This window comes from Telmatherina bonti (genome assembly GCF_933228915.1).
Source record: "Telmatherina bonti genome assembly, chromosome: 19".
NCBI lineage: Eukaryota > Metazoa > Chordata > Actinopteri > Atheriniformes > Telmatherinidae > Telmatherina > Telmatherina bonti.
The window spans coordinates 32,056,687-32,057,603 of NC_136617.1; the positions used below are offsets into that span (position 1 = coordinate 32,056,687).

General features: G+C 35.1%; 1 protein-coding gene across 1 annotated transcript in view; it reads right to left on the reverse strand.

The window, feature by feature from the left end:
• The window catches only part of nudc (nudC nuclear distribution protein), a 16,404-nt gene extending 15,823 nt beyond the window's left edge, over window positions 1-581 (reverse strand). The window contains exon 1 of the mRNA XM_079258663.1: window positions 384-581. Within this exon, the coding sequence (XP_079114789.1) occupies window positions 384-458 (75 nt within the window). The 5' untranslated portion in view covers window positions 459-581. The remainder of the gene's footprint in view (window positions 1-383) is intronic.
• Between the last annotated feature and the right edge of the window lie 336 nt (window positions 582-917).

A 917-nucleotide genomic window follows, 5' to 3' on the forward strand; every position in this document is an offset into this window, starting at 1 on the left:
ATATATATATATATATATATATATATATATATATATATATATATATGTGTGTGTGTGTGTGTGTGTGTGTGTGTGTGTGTATATATATATATATATATAAACTATATAAACACCAACTATTTAACTATCATGACATGATATTCCCTCCCACCATTTTATCACGTGTTTGCAGAATCAACCAGAAGTCCCCGTATATTTTCTTATAAATCAGGCAATGGATATACACGTACAGAGTTCTGATCATCAAAAACATCACATGCTTACCTCTTTAACATAATCTGAAACATATTTATGTGGGGAAAAACTAACAAACGAGGTGTGCTTGTTAGAGGCTAATGAGAATAGTTCTATATTAGCATGTCGGTGTTAGCACGTTGCTTTACCTCTTCAACTCCGCCTTCGTGTTGCTGGGCCATGACAAGAAGCATCCCGTCATATTTTTCTTCGCTGTCGCCCATGTTTAAAAATAAGATTTGGTGGAAGAGAAAAGTGACGTGGTAAAAAAAAGAGGAAAGCAAAAAAAGGAAAAGTTTGCTTGAGAAAGGTTAGGACCGATGCGCAGCACGTACTTCCTGGAAACGAATCCCAGCCCCTTTCGTTTCGACCAATGAACATAGTGTATTTTGTTTGACAAGTTAAACAACCTATCAATTTAGAGCATTTGCTCTAAGAGCAACTCAGCCCCACCCCCCAAAAGAATGAGTGGCAACATTTTATAGAAAGAAAGGAAAGAACCAAAATTAGATCAACTATATAGACTTAAAGCTGAAGGCAATGGATAGAAGAAGATAGAAGAAGATGAGCAAAACTTTGCATTTTTTTTAAACCATTTCAGTATATGAATGGGTTAATGTAAACTACTAACCTGACTTTAAAGCCTTATATCAGATAGTGTATTGTATCTAATGGACTCCAAC